Genomic DNA, 20,708 nt, shown 5'->3' with positions numbered 1-20,708 from the left:
GTCCCAGTGCTGGGGTGTCCAGTACACACACACAGTGCTGGTCTGATTACAGTCAGGGGTATCTCACTGTCCCAGTGCTGGGGTGTCCAGTACACACACACAGTGCTGGTCTGATTACAGTCAGGAGTATCTCACTGTCCCAGTGCTGGGGTGTCCAGTACACACACACAGTGCTGGACTGATTACAGTCAGGAGTATCTCACTGTCCCAGTGCTGGGGTGTCCAGTACACACACACAGTGCTGGTCTGATTACAGTCAGGGGTGTCCAGTACACACACACAGTGCTGGACTGATTACAGTCAGGAGTATCTCACTGTCCCAGTGCTGGGATGTCCAGTACACACACACAGTGCTGGACTGATTACAGTCAGGGGTATCTCACTGTCCCAGTGCTGGGATGTCCAGTACACACACACAGTGCTGGACTGATTACAGTCAGGAGTATCTCACTGTCCCAGTGCTGGGGTGTACAGTACACACACACAGTGCTGGACTGATTACAGTCAGGGGTATCTCACTGTCCCAGTGCTGGGGTGTCCAGTACACACACACAGTGCTGAACTGATTACAGTCAGGAGTATCTCACTGTCCCAGTGCTGGGGTGTACATTACACACACACAGTGCTGGTCTGATTACAGTCAGGAGTATCTCACTGTCCCAGTGCTGGGGTGTCCAGTACACACACACAGTGCTGGTCTGATTACAGTCAGGAGTATCTCACTGTCCCAGTGCTGGGGTGTCCAGTACACACACACAGTGCTGGTCTGATTACAGTCAGGGGTATCTCACTGTCCCAGTGCTGGGGTGTCCAGTGCACACACACAGTGCTGGACTGATTACAGTCAGGAGTATCTCACTGTCCCAGTGCTGGGGTGTCCAGTACACACACACAGTGCTGGACTGATTACAGTCAGGAGTATCTCACTGTCCCAGTGCTGGGGTGTACATTACACACACACAGTGCTGGTCTGATTACAGTCAGGAGTATCTCGCTGTCCCAGTGCTGGGGTGTCCAGTACACACACACAGTGCTGGTCTGATTACAGTCAGGGGTATCTCACTGTCCCAGTGCTGGGGTGTCCAGTACACACACAGTGCTGGACTGATTACAGTCAGGGGTATCTCACTGTCCCAGTGCTGGGGTGTCCAGTACACACACAGTGCTGGTCTGATTACAGTCAGGAGTATCTCACTGTCCCAGTGCTGGGGTGTCCAGTACACACACACAGTGCTGGACTGATTACAGTCAGGAGTATCGCACTGTCCCAGTGCTGGGGTGTCCAGTACACACACAGTGCTGGTCTGATTACAGTCAGGAGTATCTCACTGTCCCAGTGCTGGGGTGTCCAGTACACACACAGTGCTGGTCTGATTACAGTCAGGAGTATCTCACTGTCCCAGTGCTGGGGTGTCCAGTACACACACACAGTGCTGGACTGATTACAGTCAGGAGTATCGCACTGTCCCAGTGCTGGGGTGTCCAGTACACACACAGTGCTGGTCTGATTACAGTCAGGAGTATCTCACTGTCCCAGTGCTGGGGTGTCCAGTACACACACACAGTGCTGGACTGATTACAGTCAGGAGTATCTCACTGTCCCAGTGCTGGGGTGTCCAGTACACACACACAGTGCTGGACTGATTACAGTCAGGGGTATCTCACTGTCCCAGTGCTGAGGTGTCCAGTACACACACACAGTGCTGGTCTGATTACAGTCAGGGGTATCTCACTGTCCCAGTGCTGGGGTGTCCAGTACACACACACAGTGCTGGACTGATTACAGTCAGGAGTATCTCACTGTCCCAGTGCTGGGGTGTCCAGTACACACACACAGCGCTGGACTGATTACAGTCAGGGGTATCTCACTGTCCCAGTGCTGGGATGTCCAGTACACACACACAGTGCTGGACTGATTACAGTCAGGAGTATCTCACTGTCCCAGTGCTGGGGTGTACAGTACACACACACAGTGCTGGACTGATTACAGTCAGGGGTATCTCACTGTCCCAGTGCTGGGGTGTCCAGTACACACACACAGTGCTGGACTGATTACAGTCAGGAGTATCTCACTGTCCCAGTGCTGGGGTGTCCAGTACACACACACAGTGCTGGTCTGATTACAGTCAGGAGTATCTCACTGTCCCAGTGCTGGGGTGTACAGTACACACACACAGTGCTGGTCTGATTACAGTCAGGGGTATCTCACTGTCCCAGTGCTGGGGTGTACAGTACACACACACAGTGCTGGTCTGATTACAGTCAGGGGTATCTCACTGTCCCAGTGCTGGGGTGTACAGTACACACACACAGTGCTGGTCTGATTACAGTCAGGAGTATCTCACTGTCCCAGTGCTGGGGTGTCCAGTACACACACACAGTGCTGGACTGATTACAGTCAGGGGTATCTCACTGTCCCAGTGCTGGGCTGTCCAGTACACACACACAGTGCTGGTCTGATTACAGTCAGGGGTATCTCACTGTCCCAGTGCTGGGGTGTCCAGTACACACACACAGTGCTGGTCTGATTACAGTCAGGAGTATCTCACTGTCCCAGTGCTGGGGTGTCCAGTACACACACACAGTGCTGGACTGATTACAGTCAGGGGTATCTCACTGTCCCAGTGCTGGGGTGTACAGTACACACACACGGTGCTGGACTGATTACAGTCAGGAGTATCTCACTGTCCCAGTGCTGGGGTGTCCAGTACACACACACAGTGCTGGACTGATTACAGTCAGGGGTATCTCACTGTCCCAGTGCTGGGGTGTACAGTACACACACACAGTGCTGGACTGATTACAGTCAGGGGTATCTCACTGTCCCAGTGCTGGGGTGTCCAGTACACACACACAGTGCTGGACTGATTACAGTCAGGGGTATCTCACTGTCCCAGTGCTGGGGTGTCCAGTACACACACACAGTGCTGGTCTGATTACAGTCAGGGGTATCTCACTGTCCCAGTGCTGGGGTGTACAGTACACACACACAGTGCTGGTCTGATTACAGTCAGGGGTATCTCACTGTCCCAGTGCTGGGGTGTCCAGTACACACACACAGTGCTGGTCTGATTACAGTCAGGGGTATCTCACTGTCCCAGTGCTGGGGTGTCCAGTACACACACACAGTGCTGGACTGATTACAGTCAGGGGTATCTCACTGTCCCAGTGCTGGGGTGTCCAGTACACACACACAGTGCTGGTGTGATTACAGTCAGGAGTATCTCACTGTCCCAGTGCTGGGGTGTCCAGTACACACACACAGTGCTGGTCTGATTGCAGTCAGGAGTATCTCACTGTCCCAGTGCTGGGGTGTCCAGTACACACACACAGTGCAGGACTGATTACAGTCAGGGGTATCTCACTGTCCCAGTGCTGGGGTGTCCAGTACACACACAGTGCTGGTCTGATTGCAGTCAGGAGTATCTCACTGTCCCAGTGCTGGGGTGTCCAGTACACACACACAGTGCTGGACTGATTACAGTCAGGAGTATCGCACTGTCCCAGTGCTGGGGTGTCCAGTACACACACAGTGCTAGACTGATTACAGTCAGGGGTATCTCACTGTCCCAGTGCTGGGGTGTACAGTACACACACACAGTGCTGGACTGATTACAGTCAGGGGTATCTCACTGTCCCAGTGCTGGGGTGTCCAGTACACACACACAGTGCTGGTCTGATTACAGTCAGGAGTATCTCACTGTCCCAGTGCTGGGGTGTCCAGTACACACACACAGTGCAGGACTGATTACAGTCAGGAGTATCTCACTGTCCCAGTGCTGGGGTGTCCAGTACACACACACAGTGCTGGTCTGATTACAGTCAGGAGTATCTCACTGTCCCAGTGCTGGGGTGTACATTACACACACACAGTGCAGGACTGATTACAGTCAGGAGTATCTCACTGTCCCAGTGCTGGGGTGTACAGTACACACACACAGTGCTGGACTGATTACAGTCAGGGGTATCTCACTGTCCCAGTGCTGGGGTGTCCAGTACACACACACAGTGCAGGACTGATTACAGTCAGGGGTATCTCACTGTCCCAGTGCTGGGGTGTACAGTACACACACACAGTGCTGGACTGATTCAGGTTAGCAGGAGCTTCCGTCTCCAGATGTGGCCTACCTCAGAGTTCCAGCCCGGTCGCCAGACGCCATATGCTGTCCATCAGGGCTCACACACAACGTTCTGATTCCAGTCTTCATCTCAGCAGCTTGGGAATCTGGTTTGTCGGAGCCTCCCGCAGAACTGTTCTCCACATCCAGCAGTGTTGACGTGTTGGAGTCCATGTAGAGAATCTTCAGCAAATCCTGGGATTTGAGGAAGAAGTCATTAAACACATCTTCAGGTCTCAAATTTGTGTGCAAGTCTGTACATATACAAGTGTGTTCATGTCTGTATGTACACAAGTGTGTTCAAATCTTTACATATACACAAGTGTGTTCAAGTGTGTAAATATATAAGTGTGCGCAAGTGTGAATATGAAAGATGCAAGAGTGAGAATGTGAAAGAAAGACACATTTATACAGCCCCTTTCAGGACCTCCGGACATGCCAAAGCGCATTAATGTCAGTTAAGTACTTTAGAAGTGTAGTCACTGTTGTAAAGTGGGAAACATGGCACAGCAAAATCCCACAAACAGCAATGAGTTAATGACCAGATATTCTGTTTTATTGATGTTGGCTGATGGATTAATATTGAACACCAGGGAGAACTCGATTGCTTTTCTTCGAAATAGTGCCGTGGGATCTTTTACGTCCACCCGAGAGGGCAGACGGGGCCTCGGTTTAACATCTGATTGAAGGAGGGAATCATTGGCCAGGGTATGTAGTTAATCCAGCCACCATTGGGCCAATCCAAAGCTGGATATTTAAAACATTGTGGGTGCATTTATGCGAAATGAGGTAGGAACAAATAGGAACATTTGGCCCCACGAGCCTGTTCCACCATTCAATTAAATCATGGCTGAACTGCACCTTAAACTCCATCTACCCACCGCTCCCCCACCCCCGGTTCCATATCCCTTAACCCTTGCCTAATAAAAATCTATCAAACTGAGTTTTGAAATTTGCAATTGACCCCCAGTCTCAACAGCTCGTTAGGGGAGAGAGTTCCAGATTTCCACTAGCCTTTGTGTGAAGAAGTGCTTCCTGACATCACCCCTGAACAGCCTGGCTCTAATTTTAAGGTAATGGCCCCTAGTTCTGGACTCCCTCAGAGTTCAGGGGTCTGAAAATAAAATAAAGAAATGGAGGAAATAAGGGTGAAAAAAACAAAGTAAAGTGAGGACGTGAAGCCGCAGGGAACTTAAAGTCATCGCTGAATCTCTGGCCCATTAGATTGCAGCTCAGGCATTTGGCACTTGAGTGAGACTTCACCCTGCAGGTACAGTAGCTTCGTGGCTATGGTACTGGATAAGGAACCTAAAGGTCACGAGTTCAAATCCCAGCATGGCAAGTGGGATTTGAACTCTCAATTCAATAAATTTAACAATGTGTGGGCTACCACCAGAGAAATGACCATGAAGGTTCTGGTCTCAGTAACCTGGTCTCGTCTGCCGAATTGACAGGGATCTCTTGCGCACTTACGTTGCTGATCATGTTCCGATGCAGCGAGGACCCATGGGTGCTGGAGCCCTCAGTGTTCCAGAGTCGGAGGGTGTTGTCGGATGAGCAGGTAATGAAGGAGCCTGGAGGCAGGCATGCCCGATTACTGTCCTCCACCTCTGGGTACACCTGTGAGACACAATGATACACACTCAGGACATTCAACAGCGATCAGAGCAAAGTCACACCAACACGTAACCCAGCAATTGTTTGAAGGCTTAGCAGGACATTAAAGAAAGGCCGAGACCATGGCTAAAAAGAGGCCTAGAGCTTAACCAGGGGCTGAAATTCGTATAACTTCTCAGTTGCCAGTCAGGTTACACAGCCTAGGTCATGAGAGTTTAAAATGTCTCATTCGCCCTGTCCCATTTGTGGTCCAATTCCTTTCATCTGTGGCCCCTCGATGACTTTTTTGTCCCACATGTTTCTGGGCCTGATCGGTTGTGGCACTGAAATCAGGGTTCAGTGCTGTCCTGTTGTATCTTCCTCTTGGTCCTCAACAAAAACCAAGTTGAGGGACTGACATTAAGAGTCAGGGTGATCCAACTACTATGGAGAAGGATTATCCCAGCTTCTACTGAGGATGGATTATCCCAGCTTCTGTTGAGGAAGATTATCCCGGATTCTATTGAGGAAGATTATCCCAGCTTCTGTTGAGCAAGATTATCCTGGCTGTAATTGAGGAAGGATTATCCCAGCTTCTGCTGAAGAAGATTATCCTGGCATCTATTGAGGAAGATTATCACAGCTTGTATTGAGGAAAGATTATCCCAGCTTGTATTGAGGAAGATTATCCCAGCTTGTATTGAGGAAGATTATCTCAGCTTCTATTGAGGAAGATTATCCCAGCTTGTATTGAGGAAGGATTATCCCAGCTTCTGTTGAGAAGATTATCCCAGCTTGTATTGAGGAAGATTATCCCAGCTTGTATTGAGGAAGATTATCCCAGCTTCTATTGAGGAAGATTATCCCAGCTTCTATTGAGGAAGATTATCCCAGCTTCTATTGAGGAAAGATTATCCCAGCTTTATTGAGGAAGATTATCCCAGCTTCTATTGAGGAAGATTATCCCAGCTTGTATTGAGGAAGATTATCCCAGCTTGTATTGAGGAAGATTATCCCAGCTTCTATTGAGGAAAGATTATCCCAGCTTTATTGAGGAAGATTATCCCAGCTTCTATTGAGGAAGATTATCCCAGCTTGTATTGAGGAAGATTATCCCAGCTTGTATTGAGGAAGATTATCCCAGCTTGTATTGAGGAAGATTATCCCAGCTTCTATTGAGGAAGATTATCCCAACATCTATTGAGGAAGATTATCCCAGCTTCTATTGAGGAAGATTATCCCAGCTTGTATTGAGGAAGGATTGTCCCAGCTTCTGTTGAGAAGATTATCCCAGCTTGTATTGAGGAAGATTATCCCAGCTTGTATTGAGGAAGATTATCCCAGCATCTATTGAGGAAGATTGTCCCAGCTTGTATTGAGGAAGATTATCCCAGCTTGTATTGAGGAAGATTATCCCAGCTTGTATTGAGGAAGATTATCCCAGCTTCTATTGAGGAAGATTATCCCAGCTTCTATTGAGGAAGATTATCCCAGCATCTATTGAGGAAGATTATCCCAGCTTGTATTGAGGAAGATTATCCCAGCTTGTATTGAGGAAGATTATCCCAGCTTGTATTGAGGAAGATTATCCCAGCTTCTATTGAGGAAGATTATCCCAGCTTGTATTGAGGAAGATTATCCCAGCTTGGATTGAGGAAGATTATCCCAGCATGTATTGAGGAAGATTATCCCAGCATCTATTGAGGAAAATTATCCCAGCATCTATTGAGGAAGATTATCCCAGCGTGTACTGAGGAAGGATTATCCCAGCTTCTATGGAGGAAGATTATCCCAGCTTCTATTGAGGAAGATTATCCCAGCATCTATTGAGGAAGATTATCCCAGCTTGTACTGAGGAAGAATTATCCCAGCTTCTATGGAGGAAGATTATCCCAGCTTGTATTGAGGAAGATTATCCCAGCTTCTATTGAGGAAGATTATCTCAGCTTGTATTGAGGAAGATTATCCCAGCATCTATTGAGGAAGATTATCCCAGCTTGTACTGAGGAAGAATTATCCCAGCTTCTATGGAGGAAGATTATCCCAGCTTGTATTGAGGAAGATTATCCCAGCTTCTATTGAGGAAGATTATCTCAGCTTGTATTGAGGAAGATTATCCCAGCTTCTATTGAGGAAGATTATCCCAGCATCTATTGAGGAAGATTATCCCAGCTTCTATTGAGGAAGATTATCCCAGTTTGTATTGAGGAAGATTATCCCAGCTTGTATTGAGGAAGATTATCTCAGCTTGTATTGAGGAAGATTATCCCAGCTTCTATTGAGGAAGATTATCCCAGCATCTATTGAGGAAGATTATCCCAGCTTCTATTGAGGAAGATTATCCCAGCTTGTATTGAGGAAGCATTATCCCAGCTTCTGTTGAGAAGATTATCCCAGCTTGTATTGAGGAAGATTATCCCAGCTTGTATTGAGGAAGATTATCCCAGCATCTATTGAGGAAGATTATCCCAGCTTGTATTGAGGAAGATTATCCCAGCTTCTATTGAGGAAGATTATCCCAGCTTGTATTGAGGAAGATTATCCCAGCATGTATTGAGGAAGATTATCCCAGCATCTATTGAGGAAGATTATCCCAGCATCTATTGAGGAAGATTATCCCAGCTTGTACTGAGGAAGGATTATCCCAGCTTCTATGGAGGAAGATTATCCCAGCTTGTATTGAGGAAGATTATCCTAGCTTCTATTGAGGAAGATTATCCCAGCTTCTATTGAGGAAGATTATCCCAGCATCTATTGAGGAAGATTATCCCAGCATCTATTGAGGAAGATTATCCCAGCATCTATTGAGGAAGATTATCCCAGCTTGTACTGAGGAAGGATTATCCCAGCTTCTATGGAGGAAGATTATCCCAGCTTGTATTGAGGAAGATTATCCCAGCTTGTATTGAGGAAGATTATCCCAGCTTGTATTGAGGAAGATTATCCCAGCTTGTATTGAGGAAGATTATCCCAGCTTCTATTGAGGAAGATTATCCCAGCTTCTATTGAGGAAGATTATCCCAGCATCTATTGAGGAAGATTATCCCAGCTTGTATTGAGGAAGATTATCCCAGCTTGTATTGAGGAAGATTATCCCAGCTTGTATTGAGAAAGATTATCCCAGCTTGTATTGAGAAAGATTATCCCAGCTTGTATTGAGGAAGATTATCCCAGCTTGTATTGAGGAAGATTATCCCAGCTTGTATTGAGGAAGATTATCCCAGCTTGTATTGAGGAAGATTATCCCAGCTTCTATTGAGGAAGATTATCCCAGCTTCTATTGAGGAAGATTATCCCAGCATCTATTGAGGAAGATTATCCCAGCTTGTATTGAGGAAGATTATCCCAGCTTGTATTGAGGAAGATTATCCCAGCTTGTATTGAGGAAGATTATCCCAGCTTCTATTGAGGAAGATTATCCCAGCTTCTATTGAGGAAGATTATCCCAGCATCTATTGAGGAAGATTATCCCAGCTTGTATTGAGGAAGATTATCCCAGCTTGTATTGAGGAAGATTATCCCAGCTTGTATTGAGAAAGATTATCCCAGCTTGTATTGAGGAAGATTATCCCAGCTTGTATTGAGGAAGATTATCCCAGCTTGTATTGAGGAAGATTATCCCAGCTTGTATTGAGGAAGATTATCCCAGCTTGTATTGAGGAAGATTATCCCAGCTTCTATTGAGGAAGATTATCCCAGCTTCTATTGAGGAAGATTATCCCAGCTTGTATTGAGGAAGATTATCCCAGCTTGTATTGAGAAAGATTATCCCAGCTTGTATTGAGGAAGATTATCCCAGCTTCTATTGAGGAAGATTATCCCAGCTTCTATTGAGGAAGATTATCCCAGCTTCTATGCAGCAATTAATGCTGCATCAAAATAGAACTACTGAACAGAACTATGGGTCTGGTAGCTCCCCTTTATTTGTCTTCCTGTAGGGAAGTGCTTTGGCTCCACTTGACCACTGCCCACAGCAGCATGGCTGAAATCTGTTGCTCGCTGTGTGATGGGTCGTGAATCCAGGCTCACATCTCATCATCCCATGGAGCAGCGTCCCGGAGAGGGAATGTCCATCAAGACATATATTACTCTTGTGGTTCCGGACAAAGTTTGTGGAGGTAATCTTTGGACAATGGCGTATAATGGGTGATATTGGATCAGCCGCCCATTATACATCTCTCCCATTGACTTCAACGGAAAGGATAATTCGGGCATGAAATATAATGGTATAATAATGGTCTTCTTCTTTCGTATGGTAGTAGCAAAGCAAATCAAATGTCAATATCCAAGTCAGGTATCCAGGCCAAAGCTTCTGGTGTAACAGCATGGATATTTGTAGGCTTCCTGCGAATTTCCTCTGAGGGCAGTGCTCATTGATGTGCTCCAGGGTCTGATTAGGAGCTCCACAATCGCATGATGGGATGATGAGGGTCTTCTCAAGGCCCAACCTGTTACGTGATCTTAGATCACAACTAATGTCGTCTCAAAGGACACTGAACTTGTCATTAAATCGACCTCCCGGTGACAGTAGCAAACCAATTATAATGGTATAATTCAATATCGCCTGTTTTACACCATTACCCACAGTTAACATTACCACCGAGTGACAATATTCTGAGTCTTCCACATCACACACCATCCGAAGTGAGTGGGCCAACTGTGGCTGGACAATGTTGCTCTGTAACCAGGTATTGCCAATGTGGAAGGGGGGATGGAGGGAAGGAAGGAAAGGGAGGGAGGAAAGAAAGGGAGGAAGGAAAGGGAGGGAGGGAGGACTAGCATTTATATAGCACCTTTTACGACCTCAGGATGTCCCAAAGCGCTTTACAGCCAATGAAGTCCTATTGAAGTGTAGTCACTGTAGTAATGTAGAAACTGGGAGAGAGATTGTGTGTGAGGAACCACAGATGCAAACCTGCATCCTAGGCACTTTAAGGAGGAAATTGCACTTGTTTAATTTATTTTCTAAATATCTTTCTATGGTGAGTTTATTGGCAGCCTTACCTCGACACTCCAGACACAGGATGCATGGTAGAGAGCAGAGTATACTTTCCCGACCTTCTTAAAGTCCTTTACATCCCACACGTACAGACTGTGGTCATTGTACACACATGATAGCCAGCGGTTCGTGGGGTCGTAGGTCAGTGCAATGGTGTCTGGGTACTTGGCATCTGCTCTGTTTGAGAATAGGTGGCTGGAGGAGGAATAAAGAGATGTTAATAAACTAGTGATCGACATTTTAAAAGGCAGCGGCTCAGCACAGAGAGGGGTCAAAGCCTCTCCTTCTGCAGGTAGTCTGTGCATCGTCCGTGTAAGCACCTAATGTTAAGCTTGTGCCTCAGCAGGACAGAATTCCAACAGCTGGGAGCCAAACCCCAAACGCCACAGTTGCCCACCTTGAAACTAATGTTTGATCAAGCAGGAACCAGAAGTATCTGGTTTTGGTAACCTGATGAAAGATCACCCTGACTGCAGTATGTGTGGGCACTGCATGGAACACTGATCAGATCACCCTGACTGCAGTATGTGTGGGCTCTGCCTGGCACACTGATCAGATCACCCTGACTGCAGTATGTGTGGGCTCTGCCTGGCACACTGATCAGATCACCCCGACTGCAGTATGTGTGGGCACTGCATGGAACACTGATCAGATCACCCTGACTGCAGTATGTGTGGGCTCTGCCTGGCACACTGATCAGATCACCCTGACTGCAGTATGTGTGGGCTCTGCCTAGAACACTGATCAGATCACCCCGACTGCAGTATGTGTAGGCTCTGCCTAGCACACTGATCAGATCACCCTGACTGCAGTATGTGTGGGCTCTGCCTAGAACACTGATCAGATCACCCTGACTGCAGTATGTGTGGGCTCTGCCTAGAACACTGAGCAGATCACCCTGACTGCAGTATGTGTGGGCTCTGCCTAGAACACTGATCAGATCACCCCGACTGCAGTATGTGTGGGCTCTGCCTAGAACACTGATCAGATCACCCTGACTGCAGTATGTGTGGGCTCTGCCTAGAACACTGATCAGATCACCCTGACTGCAGTATGTGTGGGCTCTGCCTAGAACACTGATCAGATCACCCTGACTGCAGTATGTGTGGGCTCTGCCTGGCACACTGATCAGATCACCCTGACTGCAGTATGTGTGGGCTCTGCCTAGAACACTGATCAGATCACCCTGACTGCAGTATGTGTGGGCTCTGCCTGGCACACTGATCAGATCACCCTGACTGCAGTATGTGTGGGCTCTGCCTGGCACACTGATCAGATCACCCTGACTGCAGTATGTGTGGGCTCTGCCTAGAACACTGATCAGATCACCCTGACTGCAGTATGTGTGGGCTCTGCCTAGAACACTGATCAGATCACCCTGACTGCAGTATGTGTGGGCTCTGCCTAGAACACTGATCAGATCACCCTGACTGCAGTATGTGTGGGCTCTGCCTAGAACACTGATCAGATCACCCTGACTGCAGTATGTGTGGGCTCTGCCTAGAACACTGATCAGATCACCCCGACTGCAGTATGTGTAGGCTCTGCCTAGCACACTGATCAGATCACCCTGACTGCAGTATGTGTGGGCTCTGCCTAGAACACTGATCAGATCACCCTGACTGCAGTATGTGTGGGCTCTGCCTAGAACACTGAGCAGATCACCCTGACTGCAGTATGTGTGGGCTCTGCCTGGCACACTGATCAGATCACCCTGACTGCAGTATGTGTGGGCTCTGCCTAGAACACTGATCAGATCACCCTGACTGCAGTATGTGTGGGCTCTGCCTAGAACACTGATCAGATCACCCTGACTGCAGTATGTGTGGGCTCTGCCTAGCACACTGATCAGATCACCCTGACTGCAGTATGTGTGGGCTCTGCCTGGCACACTGATCAGATCACCCTGACTGCAGTATGTGTGGGCTCTGCCTAGAACACTGATCAGATCACCCTGACTGCAGTATGTGTGGGCTCTGCCTAGAACACTGATCAGATCACCCTGACTGCAGTATGTGTGGGCTCTGCCTAGAACACTGATCAGATCACCCTGACTGCAGTATGTGTAGGCTCTGCCTGCACAGTGATCAGATCACCCTGACTGCAGTATGTGTAGGCTCTGCCTGCACAGTGATCAGATCACCCTGACTGCAGTGTGTGTAGGCTCTGCCTGCACAGTGATCAGATCACCCTGACTGCAGTATGTGTGGGCACTGCCTAGAACACTGATCAGATCACCCTGACTGCAGTATGTGTAGGCTCTGCCTAGCACAGTGATCAGATCACCCTGGTTTACTGAGCTGTACAAACGAGGAAGGTCCCAGGCCTGATCCCTGGTCCATGTTAACTAATCCCAACTGGAGCCAGCTGTTGGGGGGCGGGTGGGGCGGGGGGGGGGGTGCTGGGGGAGGGGTATTAGTTCGCATCAATGACCCCAGATTAGGAGAGGAAGGAAGGCAGCCAGGGTTCCCAACGTGGTCACTCTCCAGTGATCCCTGTTGCACATAAGAGGACATCAAACCCGCGACCTCCACCACCTAGAAGGACAAGGGCAGCAGGCACATGGGAACACCACCACCTCAAAGTTCCCCTCCAAGTCACACACTATGATTTGGAAATATATCGCCGTTCCTTCATCGTCGCTGGGTCAAAATCCTGGAACTCCCTCCCAAACCGCACTGTGGAGGTCCCTTCACCCTATGGACTGCAGAGGTTCAAGTGGCTGGCCACCACCTTCTCAAGGGCAATTAGGGATAATCAATACATGCTGGCCTTTCCAGTGCCGCCCATATCCCAAGAATGAATATTTTTTTAAAAATCAGGAGAGAACATGATCTGGCTCAGCAGTGACACTCTCCTCAGTCAACACTCACTTTCTGGGCTTACACTTGAGAAACATTGGAAGATAAGAATTTTTAGATGCAGACAGGCCAAGGTCCATCTAGGTTGCCTTCTACCATCCTGGTAGTCACATGATACAACGGTAATGTTGACTAATCACAGCAATCAATCTCGATCAATTAGTCTACAACAGACCCAGACATGAGGTGAAGAAAACCCTCAGTGGTGGAGAGCTCCAGGAACCATAGGTGCAAAGAATGGGCATCTGGGTGAGGCACTGGAGGGCGTCGGATCCCTTTAGCCATACTGAAGCACGAGTCGCACTATCAGGAGATGAGCGGAAAAAATTGGCAGCAAAAATAAAAGATGTATTGCTTCTTTAATGGGATCAATTCAGCAGTGGTACTATCCCTTTAAGTGCTGAATGATTGTGTTCAAGGTCAAGCCTCTCAAACATCTGTGACATATTTGCGTGGAGCCGTGAACAGATTTCCCTCTGACCGAGCCAAATGCCATCAAGCCCACTTTCACTTCACATGCTGACAGCCACCTCCCTGGAACAAGCAAAGGATTCATCGCTCACTCTATGTGTGTATTGTTCGACTCCCAGATTCATTAACACAGCCTCTGGAGAGAGTGAGTGAGGGACAGAGGACCGCATTCCCTCGAGCAACAACCCCACTCTGGACTCTACACTGAATGGCACACTCACGCTCAGCACCACCTTGGCCTCCACTTAAAGGGACTGTGGGCAGCTATCACCAGCCTCAGCTCCAGCATGTTACGTGCACTGCCTGGTGTGGTACTGAGTCTTAGAGGTCCTGTTTCCTGGTCCATGTTCAATCTCAGCTGGGGCAGTGGCAAGGGTGCTGCGATTGGGCTAGGGAAGGTGCGCACAGCAAGGTCCCACAAACTGCAGTGTGACAATGACCAGATAATCTGTTTTAGTGATGTTGGTTGAGGGATGAATATTGGCCAGAACACCGGGGAGAACTCCCCTGTTCTAGGGCTAGAGGTCCTGTCTGTCTTGTAAACCTGTCTCATTCTGTCTCTGTAGCTCTCTTTAGCTTGGTATGATCATGTGTGCATCTCCCTCTGATTGTGTCTCTATATCTTGTCTCACAGTCATATCTGTATATTTGCGTTTTTCTTTGTATATCTCCCTCTGTGCATGCTTCTCCATCTGTATCTCTGCTTCTATTATCTCTGTTTCCATGTAACTCCCAGTATGTGTATTGCTGTGTACCTATCTCTGCCCTTTTATTAACCTGTCTGTCTGTCTCCTGTCTCTCCAACCATTTACAGTACTTATCTTGCTCTCTCTTATGTTAGTCTGTGTCCTTTTTGTTTCACAACACTCCATCTAGCTCCCCTAATGTATATGTGTTTCTGTATATGTTTCTTGCTGCGTGTGCCTTGCTTTCTCTCTCTGCATTTACCAGTGTGTGCCTGCATGCACTTGTGCTGTGTCTGTGCGAACCTCTCTCCGTGCCTCTGTGCATTTGCCTGTGTATGCATGCGCTTGGTGCTGTGTCTATCACTGTGTGCGTTTGTATTTGTGTGTGCGTATGCGTGTGCATGTGTGTGTGTACGTTTGTGTGTGCGTGTACGTGTGTATTTGTGGGTGCATTTGTGTATGCACGTGCGTGCGTGTTTGCATGTGTTTGTGTGTGTGCACGTGTGTGTGTGTTTGTTTGTGCATGTGTTTGCATGTGCGGGTGTACATGTTTGTGTGTGTTTGTGTACCTCTGCGTGTGTTTGTGTGCCTCTTTCCCCGTGTCTCTGTGCATTTGCCAGTGTATGTGTACGCCTGTGCCATGTCTCTATCTCTTTAATGCCCTTTCTTTCAGGCCTCACTCAAAGGAGTCAACAACTTCACTGTTGTGAGAAGACCGTGTGATCCACATTTACTGACACTCGTGTCCAGTAAATTTAATGTTCTGTGTTCTCTCGTCTCTGAGTCAGAAGGTTGTGGGTTCAAGTCCCACCCCAGAGACTTGAGCGGCTGACACTCCAGTGCAGTACTGAGGGAGTGCTGCACTGTCGGAGGTGCCGTCTTTCGGATGAGATGTTAAACCGAGGCTTCATCTGCCCTCTCAGGTGGAAGATCCCATGGCGCTATTTCGAAGAAGAGCAGGGGAGTTCTCTCCCTGGTGTCCTGGCCAATATTTATCGCTCAATCAACATAACAAAAACAGATTATCGGGCCATTATCACAGTGCTGTTTGTGGGAGCTTGCTGTGCGCAAATTGGCTGCCGCGTTTCCTACATTACAACAGTGTCGACACTTCAAAAGTACATCATTGGCTGTAAAGCGCCTTGAGACGTCTGGTGGCCATGAAAGGTGCTGTATAAATGCAAGTTTTTCTTTCTGTGAACCATTTCTCAACTTAGTATTCAGCGGTCACGGTGCTGCAGACAGGAGATCTTTGCAGAACATTGGGCCAGCTTTCCCAGCTTCCTCGCCCCCACACCCCATCACAGCATTAACCCCACGCAAATCTCACCTCGGCTCTGTGGCAGCAGCGATGTCCATGCCCAGGTAGTGTGGCTTGGGCATTGTGGCAATGAAATGGAGGTTAGCAGGATTAAAAAGCCGCACTGTCCCATCTGCACAGCCGCAAAAGATAAAATCCTCATTGACCGACAAGCAGTTGGCCATTGTGGTCTGTGTGGAGGGGAAAGTATCAACATTATAAACATATTAAATTCACTGCAGTTTCTTCTTAAGATAAAAAAGGACCCTCTTAACGGTGGACTTTTTGGATAAAAAAACCCCAAATTGGTACTGTGTTAAAAAAAATCATTTGTTACTGCCAAAGATTTTGGGTGCTCCCCTGTCTTCAAATGAACTCTTCCACTTTATGATGTCACAGGTTGAGCAGGGAATGAGAAGGTCCAACTTATGACATCATCAGTGGAGCAGCCCATTGGCGGGGGGGGGAGGAGAAGGGCAGCAACACGCACAGTGGGGGTCACACAATTAGGCACTAAAACCCCATTTTGTTTAGAATTTAAAATATTTGCATCAGTGATTTGTTTTTATGGGGAGACGGGTGGCGAGAATCTGAAGTTTAAAGGGAATCAAGGGATATGGGGATAGTGCAGGAAAGTGGAGATGAGGTAGAAGATCATTGAATGGCGGAGCAGGCTCGATGGGTCAAATGGCCTACTCCTGCTCCTATTTCTTATGTTCTTAAGGATATTAATGTACAGAGGAGAGCAACACAAATGTGGATATTAGGAATTTAGGGTATAAGAAAAGAATAAGGATGCTGGGTTTGTTTTCTTGGGAAAAGGTGACTGAGGTGATCAAATTAATGTGATCAAGATTAACAAGGAATTTGAGAAAATGTCTCCAGGCAAATTGTTCAGTTAGATAGCAGGGGAGATACACAGATAAAAATGAGGAAGTTAGGAGTTAAGTCAAGTGGAACTTTTTTTTGCCCAAGGGGCATTAGAATTGAGAAATACATTACCAGGGAAGGCTGCATCAATGGTTTAAGAAGCAATGAGCTGTGGCTTAGTAGAAAGAAGGGATTGAGGGATATGGTGAGAGGGCAGGTCTGTCAAAAAGCAATGGGCTGGTTGAACTTAATGACTTTTTTGCATCTCCTAACAATTCTCAACTTCGTAAATCTGTCAGGACAGTGCAGCTGCACTTGGTAATTGAGCCTCCATTAGCGCAGAATGGAAGCAGTCACTCCCTTAGAACACTCACTCATCAAAACTTATTGTCCTGTAGAGTAACGACTTTTCTTTTGTGTGTGAACCATCAACACACAACAAAATAACTTCCTCCCCTCCTGTCCTGTCCTGTCCTGTCTGGTTAACTGTGCGCGTGATGACCTTGTGGGCTTGAGTTGAATATAAGTCGGCAAAACAAAGGCACCATTAAGATCTCTCTCCAACAAAATAACATATTTTACACAAAGCCAGTGATTTCTCCTCCCATCCCATTCCAAGCTCCCAGTACTTTGCCCATGCCGCTATCAGACAATGTGCAAGATTGGATCTGGGAACCAGCTCCTGTAGTGGAAATTTAGGATTCTCTCCCCAAACGTTGAACATAGGAGTAGGCAATTCAGCCCCTTGAGCCGATTAAGAACATAAGAAATAGGAGCAGGAGTAGGCCAGTCAGCCCCTCGAGCCTGTTCCGCCATTCAATAAGATCATAGCTGATCTTCTACCTCAACTCCACTTTCCTGCACTATCCCCATATCCCTTGATTCCCTTAATATTCAAAAATCTATCAATCTCTGTCTTGAATATACTCAACAACTGAGCCTCCACAGCCTTCTGGGGTAGAGAATTCCAAAGATTCACCACCCTCTGAGTGAAGAAATTTCTCCTCATCTCAGTCCTTGTTGCTCTACCTGACCACATCGCTCAACTGAAGGGAGGAGTCAAAGTGCCAGAAGCTGTGCATCACACGGTTTGCATGCTGATTGAGTAAAGGAGCTGCAACCCTTTGTTTGCTGCTCCAGGCAGTCACTGGGCAGATATTTAGTACGTACATTAAAATGAAAATGAAATAACAGTTTAAAATAAAAATAGTAAAATAATGACATTGCTGAAGGAGCTCTCCCATTATCGACATTGTTAGTGTGTCTTTCTTCCCCTGATTCCCACGGCCCCTCACCCTGTCTCCGAGGGCCAGTCAGAACCGATGGACACAGTCGTAACGCGTCGATCGTTCCGCGATTCACTGTTGGCTGGGAAAAGCATGTCGGGGCTCAAGTTGGCCAAACTGCACAGCCGCATCGGCCTCAGGCCTGCTCGCGCTGCAGCTAGTTAGTGAAGGCACCGTCCAGCGAGGTGCTGAGCTGCGCGGGCAAGGGCTCGCTCCTGAGTTCCTTGACCTCAATTGGGTTGTTCTATGGTTGGTCTCAGCATGCCTGGTGCTGGGGCGGGGGGGGGGGGGCGGGTGAGAAATCCCTTCCTCCTCACCATCCAGTGAATCCTGCTGGAAAGGGCGTGCGTGAGGATGATGGCTCCATGCTTTTTCCCTCTGGTCAAATTCCTGTTGACACCCGCGAGGAATGGCCACTTGGAGGGAGGTGTCAGATGGCTGGCTGTTCCCCACTGAACCATACCCCAGCTTGAGTCAATGCCTTTGGGAAGCGGGCGGAGGACAAAACAATTGTGAGATCAGTGTCACGGTGTTGCCCTTTCACTGCTAGAACTTGGCTGACTGGATAAACGTCTCCTCTGTCTCTCTGCTAGTTATTGTAGCTTCAGCCCAGTCTCTATTGGACATGTGTGCACAAAACTGCCTCTATCTCGACACAAACCTGCAATAAATTTGGAGCTTCACACAAGAGAGGCCACAAGGATGATTGAATCATAGAATCATACAGCACAGAAGGAGGCCATTCAGCCCATTGTGCCTGTGCCGGCTCTTTGAAAGAGCTATCCAATTAGTCCCACTCCCCCTGCTCTTTCCCCACAGCCCTGCTTTTTCAAGTTCCCTTTTCCAGTTCCCTATTGAAAGTTATTATTGAATCTGCTTCCACCACCATGCCAGATCATACAATTTGCTGCGTTATAAAAATTCTTTTTCCCCCTCTGGATTTTTTGGCATGGGTGAAGAAAAGCTTGGTCAAAGAGGTAGGTTTTAAGGAGCATCTTAAAGGAGGAGAGAGAGGTAGAGAGGCGGGGAGGTTTAGGCAGGGAATTCCAGAGCTATGGACCTGGGCAGCTGAAGGCACGGCCACCAATGGTGGAGCGATTATAATCAGGGATGCTCAAGAGGGCAGAATTGGAGGAGTGCAGAGATCTTGGAGGGCTGGAGGGCTGGAGGCGGTTACAGAGATAGGGATGGAGGAGGCCATGGAGGGAGTTGAAAACAAGGATGAGAATTTTAAAATCGATTGTTGCCAAACCGGAAGCCAGTGTAGGTCAGCGAGCACAGGGGTGATGGGTAAAAGGGACATGGTGCAGCAACACCCTTCACCTTTACCAGCAACACGCACACAAAAACTGCCAACAAAGCAAATTAAAAGAGGGACAAGATGACGGAGTGCTGCTCCTTGAACCTGCATGCGCGTGTAACAGACCACGATGGTTAGTCACAGAGATGCAGACACACAATGGAAAATGTCAGAGCTGAACGCGTAATGGAGGATGCTGACACTGGCATGTACACTTACTGTGGTATTGTCTGCGTTCTTTCAAAGTCAATATAGGGAGAGCAGCCAGGAGAGGAGAGGGAATCAAGCGTTAGAGATGCAGTAAAGAGCAGCACACTGAGCTGACAGAACACTTCGCACACACATCACACACGCACACACACATCACACACGCACACACACACGCACACATCACATCACACATCCCATCTCTATCCTTCTACTTGGCTGCATTTCCAGTGCAGGTTAACAGGAAGGCAGACACTGACACACACATATCGCACAGGAGCTAGACATTCCCACATATACCTCTCATAGCTGGAACAATAGATGCCAGCTTCATCAGCACAGCTCTCTCCACTGTTAAATGCTAGCTCCTCTGCTAGTGCGGGCGTACCACTTGCCCACTGTGCTGCATACAGCTGCACGAAACCCACAGTATCAAATGGGAGCAAACCGTTTCCTTTTACTTAACATATACCGTACATTGTCCTGGCTAATATTTATCCCTCGAGTGACACCACTGAAATACTATCTCATTGCCGTTTGTGGGACCTTGCTGTGCACAAATTGGCTGCAGCGTTTCCTACACTATAACAGTGACTACACTCCAAAAAGTACTTCATTGGCTGTATAAAGATGGTTAAGGTCATTCAGCCTGTCAGACTGCGAATCCTCCCACTTCTCTCTGGGGGAAGAGAGGAAAAAGAAATCTGTACAGGGCAGGGGACCCTCCCCTCAGCTGGGGCAGTGCCCCTGGGTTGGGAGGGGAGGGGAAATAATTCCCTCTCTGGATCACTGCCCACTGAGTCCCGCTAGATGAAGTGGAGATCTGGTGAGGGCTCGGCTGTGATGCCAGGTGCTGGTCGAATAATCTGCCAGCACTCAGTGGCCAGCCTTACACATGGTGGTCTCTTAGGTGGGGCATTGCATCCCACCAGGAGTCCTCGGGAGGGGACATCCCAGGCTTTGGTCCCCGGGAGCCGCTCCAGGGAGAGGTCCATGAACTGGCAATGACAGAGT

The 20,708-nt window shown here is 48.0% G+C and overlaps 1 protein-coding gene across 1 annotated transcript in view; it reads right to left on the bottom strand.

Annotated features, from left to right (window-relative positions):
* The window catches only part of mapkbp1 (mitogen-activated protein kinase binding protein 1), a 394,016-nt gene that overhangs the window by 174,762 nt on the left and 198,546 nt on the right, over positions 1-20,708 (bottom strand). The window contains exons 8-11 of the mRNA XM_086003669.1: positions 16,062-16,222; positions 10,719-10,908; positions 5,592-5,738; positions 4,129-4,313 (exon numbers count right to left, since the gene is read on the bottom strand). Of these exons, the coding sequence (XP_085859795.1) occupies positions 4,129-4,313; positions 5,592-5,738; positions 10,719-10,908; positions 16,062-16,222 (683 nt within the window). The remainder of the gene's footprint in view (positions 1-4,128; positions 4,314-5,591; positions 5,739-10,718; positions 10,909-16,061; positions 16,223-20,708) is intronic.

The sequence above is a fragment of the Somniosus microcephalus genome, chromosome 12 (assembly GCF_052327205.1).
Source record: "Somniosus microcephalus isolate GS21.2 chromosome 12, FLI_Smic_1.0, whole genome shotgun sequence".
Classification (NCBI taxonomy): Eukaryota; Metazoa; Chordata; class Chondrichthyes; order Squaliformes; family Somniosidae; genus Somniosus; species Somniosus microcephalus.
This window is presented reverse-complemented; position numbering and strand designations above follow the sequence as displayed.